Source organism: Lonchura striata, chromosome 1 (assembly GCF_046129695.1).
Source record: "Lonchura striata isolate bLonStr1 chromosome 1, bLonStr1.mat, whole genome shotgun sequence".
Classification (NCBI taxonomy): domain Eukaryota; kingdom Metazoa; phylum Chordata; class Aves; order Passeriformes; family Estrildidae; genus Lonchura; species Lonchura striata.
In genome coordinates this window covers 27,055,763-27,073,089 of record NC_134603.1, presented here as the reverse complement: position 1 = coordinate 27,073,089, position 17,327 = coordinate 27,055,763, and the positions used below count along the sequence as shown (strand labels likewise).

Below are 17,327 nucleotides of genomic sequence, written 5' to 3'. Positions count from 1 at the left end.
CCATAGAGTTTGAAGCAAATGGCATGGTCTCTTGCCATTTAAGTGGCCTTAAGTGATGCTTTCTTATTAGTTCCATATATTTTGTTAAACTTTCATGTTGAAAAATAATTTGATAGCTGTCATCAGTCTGACATTTTGCATAATGGAGGAACAAACTCAGCCTTCACAAATACTTTAAGTAATATGACAATAGAGGAAAAACTTGGCAGCAAAACATGGCAAAAAATAAATCAGGAGCCTGTTGTATGTGCTGTATTTTAAGTTTGAGACAGCTCAAAATAAATCAAACTTTTAATATTTTACATGGATACTGTCAAGTTACTTTTCTGATAATTAATAACTTTCCATATTTAGAGAGTTATTTCTTTAAAAGAAGTAAAAAATTCCAGCACTTGTTGCAGCTTCTGCTCCCTTTTGAATCCATGGTTTGTAGTATCCCAGTTCTCCGTGCCTTGACTCCACAATCCAAAAAGCCAAACACTCAATCTAGAGTGACAGCAAAGCTAATCTCAACATGTCTGTAATCACCTCCCCTTGGGAATTTTCTGTGCTGTAGTAGTGACTCCTAGATGCATCTATACTACCATAGGATACAATCTGATACGAACAACTAGAGCAGTGAAATGGTGCTGAAAGCATGGCATTGAATTTTTATCTGTCAGACATAAATATCTGGCATATCTAGCAGATCAATTTCCAATGAGGTGTATTGTGATCCACTGAAATTAGTGACAATCAGCAGCTTGAATAAAGTAGTTTGACTCATGGAGTTATTCTTCTGGTTTGGTTTCATTCTAAAGGAATCCAGTTATGAGTTCCTAAAGGGTTTTGGGGGTTTTCTAGGGAAAAAAAAGAGGCACTCAGGGGAAAATCAAGAGGGCTTTGTTAGAAGAGCATTCTTCATTGAAACAAAATGCCAGTGTAGTTAACACTGTTTAGTGTAACACCCTCCTGAGTAAGACAATCCATCTTTGGAATGACAACATGTATGAGAAGCAAAAAGCACAGAGTAAAAAATATATGGTGCTTGCACATAAACATTCCTGCACAGAGGATAATAATTTCTAAGCTTGATAGATATTCTCAAGGTATTCAGTCTGATGTCTGAACCCACACTGACCATTAAATCCTGATTGCATTCAGACTGAAGGAAAACCTTGCAATCCCATGAATATTCCAAATTTTCAAATATAAGGATTCATAAATTTCTAGCAGGGATTATTTGCATTAATATTAGGATATCAGGGCCTAGCACCACTACTGGCATGTGTGCAAATTTGAGTTTTTTCTTTCTGTGTGAAATTGTCTGCATAGTCACTTAAAAAAACCCCCAAAAAACCAAACCCTTTGCTCTCCACTGCTTGAATCTAGCTTGTAGTCTTATAACTCATGAAACCAGGCCCAAAAAATGCCCTTAAGAACAGTGTGGTAGTCATTTTAGGGAAAATTTAGACTACAGCTGTTGGTTTCCAGAATAAACAGTGATCCAGCAGGAAGGTGGCAGGCTTGCAGGACAGCTTTGCATAAATTTGGTCATGGTGGTAAAATCATGAGTGAGAAAAAAGCCAAAACCATGCCAGGGCGTCAACAATGAGTGCAATTTTCAAAACACACAGATCCATGCTAACTGAACAAAATAATGGATTTGAATTTTTCTGAATTATTTGCATTCTCATTGTACTGGCATACAGGTGGATGAAATTCCCAATGCATTGCAGTGGGAGTTGAGGAATGAAGCCCACTGGTGTCAAGACATTCTAGATATTTGGCCTTCCAGTAAGGATAATGCATTTTAATACTGTATTGGGATAAATGTTGATGGTTGTGTTTTAAGGTGTAGGGGGAAAGTGACAGTTGTGGAATATATCATTTTGTGGGAAAAATACTGCTTAATGGAATCCCTCCAAATAAATCTCATTAAATTTATAAGCCTAGGACCCCAAGGAGGAAGGAACAAGATGCAATTTAAAAAACCTATTTGTTTGCTTCTCTTAGATAAGTTTTTAGATATTAAGATATGAATAAATGTCAGCAGCTAGATAGTAGCAGTCTGAGTACAGAACAGAAAAAGTGCTTTTGCTTTGCTATAGTTTAGGAAGGGAAGAATTTCTTTCCTAGAATTCCCAGCCAGCTCCACTGCCTTGCACTAGGAGTCTGACCAGTATCACATCTATGCTTCCCCTCCCGCCTCTATTGGTTCAATATATATAAAAGTAAGGCTTGTCATGGCTAGCAGTTAATAATATAAAAAGCAAAGAGTTTACTGGGTTTCTTCTTTTGTCTGTTCAAAAGCACATTCTAGTTCAACTTAATCATCAACTGATATAATCTTATTTAATTTTGAATCCACAATATCACAATATATTGTTTTATAGGGTGATTCACAAAACACTGACTCACTTTTATCTTCTTTTTCTTCTGTGGAAGCAGTATTTCCATCAGAACACCCACTCATAATATGTATTTTATATTTATTAAATATATATGGTCAAATGCTTCTGCTTATTGTTAACTTCTTAGTGACTTTTACAAAAATGTAGTAATTTTAAAATACACTGATGCTTAAAAACTACTTAAAAGCTATATGATTGCACAATCATAATATAATACTAATTATAGTTAATTGAGTTGCTATGTATGTATGTAATACAGCTGTAAATGTTACCACTCATTTCTGAAGTTTATTACCAGGATTAGTGTAAGCAATGTTAATTTAAAGAACATTTAATGTTCTTTTTTATTCCTTCAGTAATGAAAAATAATCCTGCAAATCTGATTGGCCTGAACTAGCTTGACCTGTTTTCCAATACTTGGCAGAAACACAGAAGAGAATTAGTCATAGGAGACAAAAAGATAAAGATAAAGGAATACTTTATATTTCTTTTGTTGAATATATATTTGATGGTTACTTGGAAACTTTGTGTAGCTTGGTATTTGCGCTCTGTACTGTTTTCAGCTGAGGTAGAGTTAATTTTCTTCACGGTGGCTGCTACTAGGGCTGTATCTGGATTTGTGCTGAACACAGGGCTGATAATACAGAGATATTTTTGTTATTGCTGAGCAGGGCTTGCACAGAGCCTTTTCTGCTGCTCACACTGCCACACTGGTGAGGAGACTGGGGATACATGGAAGCTGGGAAAGACATAGATGGAACAGCTGATCCTAACTGACCAAAGAGATATTCCAGGCCATATGACACTTTATATACTGACCATACTATAAATATAAAGCAGGGGAAAGAAGTAGGAAGGCAGTTGGGAAAGATGGTATCTATCTTCCCAAGTAACTGCTGCACGACTGGAACACTGGAGATGGCTGAACACCTACCCTTCAATGGGAAGTTGAATTAATTCCTTGGTTTCCTTTGCTTGTGTGTATGGCTTTTGCCTTCCCTAAAAAACTGATAAAATATCTCAACCCACAAGCTTTCTAGCTTTTATCCTTCTGATTCTCTCCTCGAATCTGCTGGTCAGGTAGTTAGAAAGAGGCTGTGTGGGGCTTGGTTGCTGGCTGGGGTTAAATCACAACATGCTTACATGATAAAATTAATTTAGTTAATATACAAACAATGGTGTCAATTTTAATGGTGCATGGAAACACTTGAAGGTAGACAGCATTGTTTGAAACAGGAAATGGTGTATAAAGACATGGGTAGAGTCCACTAGTAGGAGGCAGACTGACTAATGTTTCAGTAATCTGTTCTTTTTAGCACTGACGTATATGCCTTAGAAACATAATTTTAAGCAGTGATTTTTAATAACTTAAAATCAGTGAATTTTTGGGGACATTTCCTCTTTTTGCAAAGTGGTAAACATTTCAAAATATTTTAGAAGTCTCAAATTGGCTTTTAAGCCTGCAAAGTAGCATAGAGAGTAGGTTCTCTTAAATAACTGGCGTAGAGACTAACTTTGCATTTGGAGAAATGGAATGGGAATAAGAGAACCAGTCTACAAACTCTCCATGATATTTCTGACATAGTTAGTCATTTGCCTGATTGTCCTTGCCTCACAGAGGTGTTCTTGAGCTATCCAAAATATCTAAAAATGGCTATAGGTTCATGAAGATCTCAAGGAAAAAAAAAACCAAACCTATGGATGAAGGAAAGAAAAGACTTTAGCTCTGACATTACAAAATGCACACCTTTGTAATCTTCTGATATGAACAATTAGAGCAGTGAAATGCTGCTGCAAGTATGGCATTTTTTGAAGCAACAGTTCTTGAACAAATGCTATGTGCAGGGAAAAAAGTTCAGCTATCAGCAGGGGTGAAATTAAAAAATCAGTAAGTAGGTCCATCTTAACCCTCCAGCTCAGTGGCTAACAAAAGTATTATTTATTTTCTGTGAAAGAAAGATTGTATTAAGAAGCTGAGTTTGTTTTCCTAACACTTAACCATGTCACTCATGTGAAAAATGAAGATCTGACAGGAGTTAAAAGATTTCACATCAGCAGGAGTGATTAAAGAGCTGATTAAACATATTCAAATCCTTGGTAATCTTTGAAAAAAATATTTTTAATATTATTTTATGGGAACAATAGCTGCCAGTTTTCTGAGTGCCAGTGACGAACATGAAGGATAAGGTGACAAGGAAAAAGATTATTTCAAAGTCTCTTTGAATTGGCAGGTTTAGTCTACTGGGCTGCAGCTTATAAAACCACATATTTCATTTGTATTTTTTGAAATAAAAATGACTTACTTAACTCTGGATTTCCTGGTGCTAAGGGACAGGTCTTGTTTTGCTGCTTAAGGGCAACTTGAGTCAAATTCATAGCAGGCCAAACAGAGGTTTTTGCAAAATTTCACCTTTAATTCAAATCACCCTTCTCAGAGTTTTAACTCAGTTGTAGTCCATGCAGAGTTAGTTGGTACCTAATTAACCAGAATTAGCCAAGTTTTTACAGCATAGGATTTTGGTACTCTCAATGAATAAATCTGCTTTATTTCTACCTCCAGGAAGGGAGAGAAACCAAATTCTGTATAACAGCTAGTGATAAAGACTCTTCTCTTGGCACTGTGCTTTATTTATTGGCAATAGGGTCAAATACATTTTGGGAGGATTTTTTTTCCCCAGTTTTAAAAGATTCAATAATTGTAATATAAATACATGCTGAAATAAAAGTCCTTCATTCTTCCTGCACGGTTACTGTTTTTTACTTCTAGGTTCATTCCACGTTCCAGGTGTTGGTCAGTTACATGATCCATTCTGGCTTCTCAGATTCCATAGGGTTTTGCATTCTTTTCTGCGTGATGACCCAGAGGCTGGGAAGGTTATGGAACTTCCTCCCACTCCTTTCTAGTCTAGGTTTTACACCTAGACTAGACTTCTAGGTAGTTAGGCAAATCTACAGGAATGGGAGAGATATGGGTTTGAACCCTCTTATTATGAAAGAGGCAAGGTGTAGTAGGTAGGCTAATATATCAGAGGGGACAGCTATCAACAGCTTCTGCTTTTACTTGGTTTCTTAGTGGGAAAGTGACTGTTCCTGAAGTACCTGAACAGAAGAGGGAGTCTGGAGTGAACTCAAGTTCCTTTTGAGCACCCCTTCCTCTGCAGTGCTGCACTGCTTACTTGAGATATTTTCCAAAGCATGTAGGCTCTGCATATACTAAATATCACTGAACATTAACATGGAAATTTCCCAGAAGGAAGGTTCTGTCTACTTTATGATCTAGAAGCACAATTCCAGCATGTGTAGAAATACTTTCTACTTTAGCAAAAGTAGTTTTACTTTAGCTTTTTCATTCAAATCCTACCAAGAACAAGGCAATGTCAGTATGCACTTTAGTAAAAGCTGGATAAATGCGACTGTGACTTTGGAAAGCATCTTTAAGACATTTGTTGATTTAGTAGAAGATCTAAACCCAGAATATTGGAAACAGACTAGTTTCTAGTAAGGGAAAAATTTAAAGATGAGGACAGACTTCAGAGAAATACTAAAATGTAATTGGAAAGAAACAAACTGGAATTATATGTCAGGAGGATGAAAGAAATTATAAACCAGTGAATGATAATGCAGTCACCAGCTAGCAGGTGGAGGCTGGATATGTCCTTCTAAAGAGCATAACCACCAACAGAGCTATTGAACAGCAGTGGGTAAAACAAGGGAAGCATTTATATAGTCAGTCAATTACGGGAGGTGATAAATATGCAAAGAAATTTTAGCAATTGGATTCAATATCATGGAGAACCTGTAATTAGGTGAATCACACTTTGTTAAGTACACACAAAAAAATACAGGGAATAAATTTTAAAAATGAATCCATTATGGAACAAACTGACTAAGCACAGAGAATTAATTACATAGTGAAGTAATTATGCAGAAAATTAATCACAAAGAAAGTTAGTGTTAGAGAGGGCAACTGAGGAGGCAGAGCTAGGGCAATGAGTAGCCAACAAAGAAGGTGTTCCTGACTGACCTAAGTGGCCAAGTTTTAATCAAACAGGCTCCAATGGTACCTGCTGGATTCTCATGTGTGCTGGAAATATTGTGCTGCTTTGTGAAGTACATAGAGAAAATAAGGTAATAGCTGTTTTGGTGATGCAAAAAGAAGGGGGTGAAGATAAGCTTTACTCAGTCTGTTGATTTGTATTTAGCACTATGGAATTGCAAACTGATACTATGATTAAGGGTTTTTCTAGTCTATTTTATTTTGATTATACCAGAGAAAGTAACAAGAGACCTTGGAAAGGCTTTTCTCTAACACATTTGAAGTTCTCCATTTAGCTGATCTGCCTTAACTAATGTTGTTTGAGCTCTGGCTGTACTCCAAATTTGTACATACAGCATAAAATGCTTTCTCTAGTCTTTCATCCTCTGCTTACCCACACAAATTCTCATTTTCTTCTTCCAGAAGATAACCACATAATTTTAGGTCTGACACAAAGTTCACAAATTTTTCAGTTTATCTAGATCTTCCTGTGAGCAGCTTTAGGCTAGCTTCAGTTTTCTGTCCAGAGATAAAGAAGTTCCTTATTTGGATCAGATGATAGGGACTTACATTCAGGGTGGTGAAAATCATAAGCTTCTCCTGAGGTGTGGTCCCTGTAAATTTTCTGGCTTGTATAGCCATTTTCCATCTACCTCATTAATACTCTTAGTGTCTTGTTGTAGCTGTTTGAAAATGAGACCTGAAGCACCTTCCAAAAAAATGGTAGATTTAAAAATACCCTCAAAACACATGGACCCTAACTCTATTCTGTTGACTTGTGTTTTCGCCATTTTCACTATTCTGTAATGGGATAATATCTGTGACTTAGTGTTGCTAAAAAGCCAATTTATTAGCTAATCAAATTTGGTTTTTTTCCATTGCTACAGTTAATTCAGGTCAGACTTTGGTCTGTAGCATGGTCATGCTACAGCCTTTATATAACAAGACAACTGCATTAAATGGACTTTGTTTAAAGTTTCATTATATGAGGAAACAAAGTGTGACACTTGCTATGATTACACAAACACAAGTCAGAATTATGAAAGTTTCCTTAGAATCTTTTTTCCAGTTGCTTCACTTTTAGTTATTTTTTATCACAGAAAGCTAGAGATTCCTCTTTACTTTGCTGCTTCAGTGAAATGAACATAAACTGCTCTCCTAAAGGACAAGCATGAGGTGACAGGAAAACTGGACTCAGTTTTTCTCTACTCTCAGAAGCAGAGCATGGAAAAGGAAAGGGCTGCACCAAGCATTCTGTGAGGCAGGGAGGAGGAGGGGATATGGCCCAGCAGTAGTTGTTGCTTCACCCATCCTGAGCCTCTATTTTGGTAGCAGGTGTAAGCAGTTATTTAGGCTCTGTATATGCAAAACAGGCTTGGCTACTGGAGTTGGGGGAAGAGGGGGGTCAGGATAGCCATGACCATGCCTCTGTCCCCAAAAAACAGCTGCTTAGGCAAAAAATTACCTTGTTTTACTGCCCTGAGTCCTATGTTCCCAGGTACCAGTCCTGAATAGCTTCTCAATGGGGACAGCAAATATTTTTACCAACATTGCTGCTTTTTTAATTTTTTTTTTTTTAAGTTTGGAATAGATCTTCATGAAATATTTGAATGTCAGATAGCTTAAAGTCTGTCTTATCTTTTCTGGCACATGTGAGAAGAGTGACTAAAAGAAACATTAAAAATATGCTCTTCCCCCCCCCACCCCCCGCCCTTAAGCCACTATATACCTTTATTTTAAGATTTCTAAGGAGACAAATTGCAGTAAGAGGAAATTGAGCTTCCTAGACTTGCTGATCAGAGGAGGCAAGCTCATGAAGGCTCTGTGTGCTTGAAAGCTTTTTGCCTTTTGTTATTGTTGGATACTGTTCCTGTATTTGTAACACATCATTGGCCTAGGGTCAATGACAATTCAGAGATCTTAATTTCTTCCACAGATAAAAAACAAGAGCTCCTGCGAGAGAACTAGGAAGAACAACGGTTTCATTTACAATCCTGTAGAGCATACATATATTATGTCCAGATAGTCTTTGAAAACTCATAAATAGCTTATTACTGACCTTGTTGCTTTGGTATAGGCTCTGCTTTATTATTGGCCTCTGCTTTCTGTGGTTCATTTGTTTTATTTTCATCCTTAAAAAAATAGACAAGATTAGAAACTGTAGATTGTCAATAGGTGGTTTGATGTTTGCAACATTTCTGTAGGAAATTGATTAAGCTGCCAGACACTGACCATTGTTCCTGGGTGTTCTGTGTGTTTCCAGATGGATTTGCCAAAGGACTTGGTGATGGATATTGAAATCAAACACTGATTCCATCACATCCTCAGTGCAAACCCAGCTGCTTAGCTTAGAGTTCACAGAGCTGTCTTGTTTAGTGCTGCCTCTCACAAGCCAATGTGCATCTCTGAGTTAGTCATGATTCTGCCTAAACCTTCTGTTGGGCTAACATACCTGGTATGTTTTGAGCAACCTTACCACAATGACAGATCTCCAAAATCTCTACAAAATACTGAGATGGTATCAACTTTTCACTGCAAAAACTTAACTTCCTCCCACACTTGCTGACTTAGATCCATTATCCAAATCCTTGTGTACCTGTACCGTGACTCAACTAAGTTTTAACAGAGTGGCCTTTGGAGGAAGGAGGAAGATGTGTATGGAAGTCCTAGGTGTTCACAATACTGTGTAACAGCATTTTGTTAATCAAGCCCATCAGCATTTGTTATCCCATATAGAATAAGTTTTCCTGGTGTGCAGCATGCTTATTAATAGAGAAGGATATTGGGTTGTATCAGCATATGGAAAAATTATTTCACATTAGGAGCTCCCAGGTCTTCATGCACTTTTTTTCCTTTCCTAGGTCAGTGATCTTCTTTGTGTTTCTGAGAATAAATCATTGGGGGTTTTTTTACATATAAAATATTTGTGTTTTGCTGTCTGTTTTTATTCAGAGAACCAGGCACTGAAGTTCCAATATACATATTAATAGAGAACTAAATTATAAATTTTGCATATATATTGCAATGTAATATATATGTGTATATTAAAATTCCAATCAAAGTCCGTGCATACCCAAGGTTCTTGCATGATGTTTTGTTGTAAAGGTTGTTTTGTTTCAGGCTCCCCCCTAATAGCATATGTACATAAATTAGTGTGTTAATTAGTATAGTAACAATTTATCAGACATTATGTACTTTCTTCTCTTTCTTTTTTACCCTTTAGATGGTATCTCCTTGCAGGCAGGAAATGTCTTAATCCCTAATCCATTAATGTGCCTCCATTTTAGCAGTGTTTTGAAGAGTGTAGGCTGATGGTGATACAACCTGAATGCTGTGCTGATGTATGAAATTATTCTCACCAAAAGAGTAATCTTTGTCTCCAGTGAAACTGAAATATATCTGTTTTACTAGAGCACTTTGCCAAGTGAGGTATCAACTGCACAGAACTAACCTGTCACTATTCAGGAGTTTTCTTCTTTTAAAGCATTATTTTATTGACACAAGAATACTGAACTGTAAAAGAAGCATGAACAATGCCTGTAGATCTGCAGTATATAAAAGTTATTGAACATATAATTATTGCTATTTCTTGTGGATGACAGTATGGATTTGCCCACTTACTTAAAATTAACTTTATAATGGAAGGGTTTTGACTGTTCCAGTAGGCTTGAATAGCTCAGGCTGATACTAAAGATCCTTTGTCACTTCCTTAATTATTTGGTGAAGCCATAAACTTTTGCCATTTTGTCTTGTAAAATTTTGATTATGTAGAGTTGGAAAAAACAAAAATATTTTTTTGGAAATTATTTAGAAAAGATAAAAATTCAAAGGCAATGAGAGAAAAAGAATGTATCCTTTTTATTTAGTTTAAAATATTTCATTAATTAAATAGAAAATAATGAATTAACTTTTACAGTGAAGAAATACTATGTAGAAAATTTAGACTGTAGACTAACATGACTAACTTTATTTTTCCAAGAGGATTTCCATTATCAAAACCAAGCTGAAGACTTCTTTAAAAAGCTACTAAATTACTTTGTCTTTCCAATGGTTATCAGAAAGCAGGCTGATGTATACCTGCATGACATTCTAATATTCAGAAAGGACACACTGACATTTCCTGCCAGAAGGAAACAAGATGAATAAAATATATCATCCTATGTAAAGCAGCAGTGCCTGTATCTCTAATTCTCCATTTGCAATGTTGATCACAACCTCTCCTAAGTCTGTGCTATTTCAGGTTAGCCCTATTCAGAAAGCAGCTTTGAAAAGAGAAAATTATATTTTCTTCATAAAGAAAAGACGGTAGGGTGGAGGAGAATAAAGAAATGTATTTCATTTTTCTAAATAAAGATTGATACCATATTCAGTAAGTATATTTGAAATTCTAACCTTTGGTATTTACTTACATATAATAGACAAGAAACCATACCTGGCCTGTTGATGCCTTTGATGGTGGAGGGGCACCTTCATTCTTGGAATTTGCTATCTCAGGTGCTAATTTTGGTCTAGAAAATACTGATTTTAGTTTTCTAAACATCTTGCCTCTTCAGCTCCCCTGAAGCCTCTATGACTCTTTTACCATGAACAGCACATGTTTTCTTGCCATCAGTAATCAAGCCAATTAGACAGTTAATCAGGTTTAGGTCTGATTAGTGCCTTAGAGAAATTTCTTATGCAGTCTATTCCAGTGACATTTTTTGTTCGCCATTAGCACTTTTTCTTTTTAACTTGTAGAATAAGTTATTTGTAAGTTATTTTTAGTCTTGACAGTTACACCATGTCCAGTTCCATTTTTCATGCAAAAAGTCAGAGGAAAGTGATTTTTTTTTTTCTTTTTAGAATATACTAGTGTCTAATCTTTTATGTACTGGGTATTAAGCATTTAGTTTATGTTTAGAGATAAGGTTTTATTAGCATATCTGTAGTTTAACCAGAAAATGAAAATATTTAATTAATAGATAACCAACAATACAATACCTGATGCCTCAAAAGGTTTAATTTCTTTGCAGTTCTGAACTTATTTTTGAGTGAATGACAATAATGTGATTCTCTTTATTTTGGCAACTTTATACCTTGTCTCGTTCTTTTTATTTGAAAACATGGAAAAAAATTATCTTTCATTTTCTAATATGTTTACAGGCAATACACTTTTTGCCGTCTTAGATAGAATTTTGATGAAAATAAGTGTTAGGTGAGTGAATATCCTATAAATTAGTAAAATATAGTTTATATCTGGGACATGATATTGAGATTCTATATGCTTTGGGTCATCCTTTTATAAATTGGGTGTGGTTTACTTTATAGCTAAATTCAGTTTCAAATACCTCTAATGCTACGTAGATTAAGCTCCTGTTGGCAACGATCTTTACAAATTAATTGTCTCTTTTTATCCTTAATTTCACTTTATGTATTACTAGTCTATGCCTTCACTTTGAGCTTTGGATTTGAGCTAATAGCTTGAAATTGATTTATGCTGATCATCAAGGCATTGAGAAGTACAGAAACTTACTCCTCTGAGCTATCCCTTAAATGGCATTTTTAGCAATTACATCAAAGTTGAAAATGTCCCTCCTTGGGGTTTATCATCTGGCAAGAATTGTCTTTAATCCTTATTATACCTTAGTAATAAATGTAAGAATGAACTAACAAATTTCATTAGTTTGCAAGCTTTTTCCCTCCAATGAAGCTTATGAAGCAAACCTTGTAATTGTTGGCCAGACTTCAGTTTTTTAACTGGGAACCTCCCCCAGGCATGATTACTTCATAGTTTCCAGATACAGCAAGAGCTTAGAACCTTCCCTTTTTATTAGCCTCTATGACCTGATTTACTTTAAAAGCAATACAATTCTTTCTAATATTTCAATTGTTTTTAAAATTAATGTTTGAGTGAGTAAATTATAAATTAATATCTAAAGCATTTTCAATTATTTATGCAGGTCTGGACAATAGGTAGCTTCTTTTCTTCTGGATGTGAAATTTTAAAATGCCTCATAACAGAAGAATCTTAGAAAACAAGTTAGTTTTTCACTTCTTTTGTGAAATTTCAGTGGATTAAATTTACCAGTTCAGGAAATTTTAAACAATAGCCACATTCAAACCATATTTGAATACTGACCCTTTTTGAGAGTAACCATTTTCTCATTAAAAAAAAAAAAAATCTAAAATCTTTTAGAACAGGTAGTTTTGTTCCTTGTTTATTAAAAATGGTAAAGCTCTGCATAAAAAAACATAATGCAATGAAAATATGTAGCATTCATACTTAATCTCTCATAAAAACTATGTATCTCTCTTAAGAATTTGTGCAAAATTATGCCCAGTCATCTTTTCAAAAACGGGAAGCAATATGTTTAAATTATTTTTGTAAATATAGGGTTGATGCTGGCATATAATCTATAATTAAAAGGCATGCAAAAGGAATGTAGCAGACATTAAAAGGAAAGTGCCATTGGGAATATGTGCATAGTATGGACATCCACAGTTAATGAGTGTTATATTTGTTCAGTCTGTGACTAATTAAATGAATGTTAGAAACCCTTTCATATGATCTGATTTTGTAAAGAATAAGCAGATTACAACAAAATTTGTATTTTGATACCAATAGAGATATAAATTCATACTTGACCTGGTAAAATGACTAATCTGCTTCAATGTAACCATTTTCTTCTATGTGCAATGGCTATTTAGGTATTTTTACCACACTTTGAACATGCTAAAACATCAGGGAATTGAATACTGTCATGCACTGTTAAGTAAGAAGATTAGGAGTGCAGCAGAAAAGAAGATAGACTGTGTGCAGTTAGCTTCTTAGCTACATTGGCTTTGGCCAGGGCTTACTAGATGCTGTATTTATGGCAAACCCCAGAGGATACAGAGATTTCAAGCCTCTCTCATATATTCTCTAGCTACAGGACGACTATATCCTATAGATGTTTTACCTCCTATCCCTTTTTTTGTTTTCTTCAAGGAAATATTTGTCTTCCAGTAAAAAATGTGATATATGCATTGACTTTTCAAACTTTCCAAAATATTTTTTATTCAAAGGATTTTATTTTTAATCTTAAAGAGTGCAGTACTTAAATAATAAGAATATACAAAAGGAAGCATGACTTCTTTTTTCTGAATAATTAGGAGAGTTGTTAATAGGAAGAAATTCCTTTTTTTCAGGACTATTTTTTGAGATGGTTAAGTTTGGTTTTTATTGGTCTTTTTTTGCATGGAACTTGTAATAAAATGTTTGAAGGCACTGTGAACAAAGATTTAACTCCCTGTGTGGTTAATAGGCATAGAGTGAATTCCAAGGACTAATTTTCATTCCTCCAAAGATAATGTCAGTTGCTCCATTTGTTTGAATGCACAGATCAATAGATATTACTTGGAATTTTTATTTTGTATTAAGTCATGTATAACATTTTAAAAAGATCAATGCCTGGGTTTCACTTCTGTTCAGATATTCTCTACATGCAAAATGTAGTGTGCAGATGCTTTTCATAGGTATCTTTCTTCAGTTTATCTTTGTGATTTAAGGATCTTGTCAGCTAAAAGCAGCACATCTTTCTTTACAGCTCTGTAATAGTATTCAGACAAATGCTGAATCTAGCACTTTTCATAATTTTTGAATCTTCACAGTGTAATATTTGATAATTTTCACTATTTGTGTGGATTAATGAAAATTATAACAGTAATTGACCTGTCTTCCTTAATGCTGGGGTTTTTGTTAAAAGACTGTTCATGTTTTCCTCAGATTAAAATTGTTTTTGGAGCTCAGATTGTTCATATCTACTTACTGTCTCTTTTTTAAACAGAGGTGATAATATCTTCTAACTCTACCTTAATAAAGAAAATGAATTCATGTTTTCAGTGAAAATATATTTCTTTAGGAATATTATCACAGTTGTAGCCAGATGTATGCATTACAACTTTAGTATTCAGTGAGGTATCTAAAGAAATTATGAAGATTTCTTACAGGATGATTCCATCACCATTTTACTATATCTAATTTTGCACTGTATTATAAGGCTTTTCATATGTTGCAGTTTATATGCTGCCACAAATCTTTTTCATCCTAAATTTGAGGAAGTAATAGATCTTATGGTGTGGAGGAACCTGAAAATTTGTAATAATCTTGATTGTCTGGACTTCAAGGAATACAGACTTTCCTTTTAAATTCTGTTTTATTTGTAAAATCCGATCATAGGATTTATTCAGCTGACAACAAAAAAGATATCAGAGCACTTCTTTGGCAATATACTGAAAAAAGACAGAATGTTGTTATATCCTATTCCTTTTCACTTTTATATAGTCCTCTATATAAAAATTGCTTAGTTAAATTGAGAGCCATATCCTAAAGGTTCATTTTCTAGAGCCTGCACCAGATCCCAGCTAACTTTGAATATGATCATAGAATCATGCTGTAATGTGATGTGTGGGTTGTAGGAGGTGACAAAATTCGCTGTCAGCCTGCCAAAATTATAATGACTGATGGAACTTTTTGCTAGTGACCTCTTTTGATGAGAATGACATGTGAGTTAAAGAAGTGGGATTTAAGACAGAAGGAAAATGCAAACCTCTTTATGTTTAGTTGTGACATTCATCTGCAAGCATAATAAAAGCTGAGGAAAGGTTCTTGTCTACTAATAGAAGATACACTTCCCCTAGCATGTCTGGCTTTTTTTCTTCTTTTTTTTTTTTTTCCTGTCTTTTTGGCATCTCCTTTTTCCCTCAGAGAAAAAAAAAACAAACACAAAAAACAACAAAAACAAAACCAAAAAAAACCAAAAAACAAAACAAAACAAAACAAAAAACCACAAAAAACCCAGACACCATAAATAGATGTTTATGTCTGTATTTCTTACATGTCCTTATGGGCAGAATTTCTTTAGTAACATCATTGTCACTGCCTAAAATGTGACTCATCACATGAGAAAGCTTTATCTGCTAAGCTAGAGCTCAAAAGTGTCTCACTTAAATGAGTATCCAAAATTTGTCTCTGAACCTAGAGCCAAAAAGGAGCAGACCCTCCAGAAAGGTAGCTGCAAAAGCTACTGGGAGGATTCTCAGCCAGGGCAGCATCACTGAAAAATTGAGGTGTTCTGCACCACATAATCTCAAACCAGCAAGTTAGGGTCTCCTCAAGTACCTTCATGGGTACACAGTACTTGTTTGGAATGTGAAAGAGGTCACTGTTGTGTCAGAAGCAAACAAAACTCAAAAAAGAGTGGTCACATGACACATTCAGCCATTTAGTAACCTTATACTGCTGAGGTCATAGTCCCCTTTCTTTTCCTATTTTTCTTCTCCATGAAGAACAATAGATTGCTAGAAAAGGAAATAAATTCTCTGTTACAACATTTAGATGGGAAATTGCCTTTATGTGATCTGCTGGATATTTCCCAGGGGAAACCCTTCGTGCATAAGGTGCTTCAAGGGAAACTGAAGTAGTTCAAAATATGAAGTTCAAGTGCTGGAGTTTTTAAAAATATGCTTGTGCTGGTTTAAAAGCCAGCGGGAACATTAGACTCACTCAAGCTGTCCCCCCTTTCCTCTCATCCAATAGTGGACAAAGCACTTCAAAATAGTAGAAGACAGAATCAAAATTTGCTAAAAAATCATAACTACAACAATATGGATAAAAGGGTGTACAAAAAGGGTATTTATCACCAAACAAACAAAAACACCTGCTGAAGACAGTGCCTGGTGTGGTTTTCCCAAAGTCAAAAAATGAAGACTGGACTCTGCTGAAACCATGCCATGCTGTTATAGGTACAGAATTGAACAGTGCTAGAAACTGTACAAGAAACCCTTGTCTTTCTAACAACGACAATGTGAGATGAGCTAACGAATACATACTGCACATGTTTATAACTAGGAAAGTTGACAAGGACTCCTTGGCTGAATGTCTTCAGTAGGAAGCCCCAGGAGGAAAACAGGGAGGGGAGACAACTTTTTTCTTTGAAAGGTCTGACTCCTGGACTGGAACCTGCATTTTCAGTGTGGAGCTGCATGAACTGCCTTTGCACCAAATTTAAAAACTTTTACTGAAAACTACTGGACAAGTAGTCTTTTTTCTACCTGAAGGATATCTACATCAGGAATTAGAAAACTAAGTCACATTGGTAAAATTATTTTCCCTCAAATGCTAGAAGGAGCAGTAAGATCTCTGAACCCTGCAAGCACACACTAAAATAATAGGCTGTTGAAAATTTCAGTAGAATGTCAAGACTCCCAAAAAATGTGGTTTTTTTTAGCATTAATCTGGAATGCTTATTGTTGTTAAAAAATTGATATTGTAATGGTCGTTTCAGAACTATTGTTTTACATGTATTTTTATACTCAAAAGAAAAATGCAAGGGTTATTCTCTATTAACTAAATTTACGTATTTAACTAACAGGCTAGCCTGTTATCATTTACTTATATAACCTCTGATCATTGCTTCTGTTATGTAGAATACCATGGATAACAAGAATGGTAGAGTGGTAGAAAATAATTTCTTTCCCTTAAATAAAACTCTAAGAAAACATTGGGTGAGTTTGTCTTTCACATGTGTGAGTGCATCAGGAAAAGTAAAATTCACTGTACATGGGAAGAAGAGATATTCTTGAATACCTGGATCTCACATTTTGATAGGGTTTAAGTCTAAATCCCTCATTTTGGAATCCAGAACCATCTAACATGAGGTGAAAAGGAGCCCCCCATTAAAAAAAAAAGAATCTTTTCTTTAAAAAATCACAACACAAAAGCAAAATATCCACAGCCAACCAACCAACCAACCAAACACAAAAAGAAATCAAACCAATGAAATAAGTGTCTTTTGCTCAGAATATTTGCAATATATAATCTCATTCTTGGTGCCAGGTTTCTGTCCAATATCATCTCAATATTTTGCAATTATATTCTC

At 35.1% G+C, this 17,327-nt stretch overlaps 1 protein-coding gene across 1 annotated transcript in view; it reads right to left on the bottom strand.

The window, feature by feature from the left end:
• CNGB3 (cyclic nucleotide gated channel subunit beta 3) overlaps positions 1-10,969 on the bottom strand; it is a 59,570-nt gene extending 48,601 nt beyond the window's left edge. The window contains exons 1-2 of the mRNA XM_077781260.1: positions 10,862-10,969; positions 8,489-8,561 (exon numbers count right to left, since the gene is read on the bottom strand). Of these exons, the coding sequence (XP_077637386.1) occupies positions 8,489-8,561; positions 10,862-10,969 (181 nt within the window). The remainder of the gene's footprint in view (positions 1-8,488; positions 8,562-10,861) is intronic.
• Positions 10,970-17,327: the final 6,358 nt, after the last annotated feature.